Source organism: Gavialis gangeticus, unplaced genomic scaffold (genome assembly GCF_001723915.1).
Source record: "Gavialis gangeticus isolate Ggan-Ray unplaced genomic scaffold, GavGan_comp1, whole genome shotgun sequence".
In the NCBI taxonomy this organism is placed as follows: domain Eukaryota; kingdom Metazoa; phylum Chordata; order Crocodylia; family Gavialidae; genus Gavialis; species Gavialis gangeticus.
In genome coordinates, this window is record NW_017729028.1 from 34,151,631 (window position 1) to 34,153,524 (window position 1,894).

At 44.1% G+C, this 1,894-nt stretch overlaps 1 protein-coding gene across 13 annotated transcripts in view; it reads left to right on the forward strand.

Annotated features, from left to right (window-relative positions):
- Positions 1 to 1,894, forward strand: part of PKHD1 (polycystic kidney and hepatic disease 1 (autosomal recessive)) — a 484,191-nt gene that overhangs the window by 71,105 nt on the left and 411,192 nt on the right. For 12 of the 13 annotated variants that reach the window (XM_019520930.1, XM_019520934.1, XM_019520940.1 and 9 more), the window contains exon 21: positions 1,482 to 1,666. The exons of the other annotated variant lie outside the window; for it this stretch is intronic. In XM_019520930.1, coding sequence (XP_019376475.1) covers positions 1,482 to 1,666 — 185 coding nt within the window. The remainder of the gene's footprint in view (positions 1 to 1,481; positions 1,667 to 1,894) is intronic. 13 annotated transcript variants of the gene reach the window in all.

Consider the following 1,894-nt stretch of genomic DNA (forward strand, 5'->3'; position numbering starts at 1 on the left):
GATGATCTTCTCAAAGAGTTTCCCCAGGATTGAGGTAAGACTGACGGGCCTATAGTTGCCCGGGTCCTCCCTCTTCCCCTTCTTGAAGATGGGGACCACATTTGCTAATTGGTCCTTGTTCTGTCATCTGCCACCACTGAGAACAGTCCAGCTCCATCCCCTTTGTAAACCCCCTTCAGGTAGTTGAAAGCTGCTGATGAATCCCCTCTCAGTCTCCTGTTCTCTAGATTAAATAAATCCAGTTGCCTCAGCCTCTCCTCATAAGTCATGTCCCCCAGCCCTCTCACCATTTTTATTGCTCTCCACTGCACTCTCTCCAATTTGTCCACATCCTTTCTGTAGTGGGAAGCCCAAAACTCTACACAGGACTGCAGACTGTGGCTTCACCAGTGCTGAATAGAGGGGAAGAACCACTTTCCTTGCCTTGAAACAAGGCATTTTAAAGTGTCTTGTTCCAGAGCTATTGTGGGAAATGTGGGACAAGGCAGTCAATATGCTGGGGCACCCTGTGACCTGGCATTTTAAAGAGCCATGGTGGGTCTTATGATTGTTGGGATTGGGGTTCTGATCCCATCATGCTGTTGTTTGAATACTTTCCACTGCCCTGAGAGAGATGGATATGTCTAGTTTGGTGTGACATCTTAGATGTTCTTAATTTACATTTATACATGTTAGTGTTGGAACCTGGCTGTTGAGTTTGGTTCCTCTTTGCCTCTTATTGTAGAGACAAGCCACTGGCTTAGCTCTGCGTCCTGCATTAGCAGAGGGGACTGGCCCCAGTTGTATGCTATTGCTTCAAATGGGGTATGGCAGCAACTGGCACAAAGGATTATGGCAAGAGTGAGCAAAACATGACACAACCCTGGACAAAGGAAACATAAAATGTCATCACAGGCTATTTTCCCCCTGTATCTTCAGAGTAAGAGAAATGCTGATTAGTGCAGGTTTTAGCATTAGTGACATCAAACAGTTGCAGTTTCTATTTATCAGGAGAGGGGTGTGAGCAAGTAGGATGGCCATGCAAGTGCATTTATTTTTGGAACCACATGATTTACTAGGTGCAGACTTTGAGTTCCTGGCCAGGGGCTGGTGTGGGTGTCATTGTCACAACATGTTGGAGTCCTAGTATGAAAGACAAGGATGGAAACCAATCTTTCTATCACATGCCAAACACCCCAAAACATTTCAGTCTTACTTAAAACAATTTGAACACGAGAATGTCCTTTTTCACTGCCACGTGGCACAGAGTGTGTGTGACAATTCTTCTGGACTAATGTACAGAGGATTCGAGGCTGTTATGGTCCCAGCAATGGCCTCAACTGTAGCAACCTCATGCGGTGGCAGTCTTAGGTTCAATGTCTAATACATTGGCCAAGATGGTAGCCCTTACACCAGCACTCACTTAGGATATTTAGGCAGCTGTCCAGATAGGTGATGGATTGCAATGGCTCTTATTAAAATGTTGTTTTAATACCTCTCAGCTGGGAGTTTACATGTGTTGACCTGTGGAGGAGCTGTGTGAACAACTCTGAACTCCTTTTAGACCGCCAAGCAAACTCAACAGTGCTGGTGCATCAGATTGTCCTGCTGCTCCCTGAGGTAGATGAGGAACCACCTGGAAAGTTTTACCTTGATGAAATAATCATCTCGGACAGACAAGTAACTGGTAATTTCATCACTCTGTTATTGCGAATGCCATTTGAAGCACTAACAGAATATCCATGGTCATCAATGGAGCTGCTCTGAATCTTTTTGAGAGAAAAAATAGTTTTAAAGAACCTGAAATTGGAGTTTTGTGAAAAAAAATGTTGGCTTTTTAAAGAAAACTAACTTCTTGGCATCCTAATTGATTTTCATAGTTTCATAGTTTCATAGTTTCTATGGTCGGAAGGGA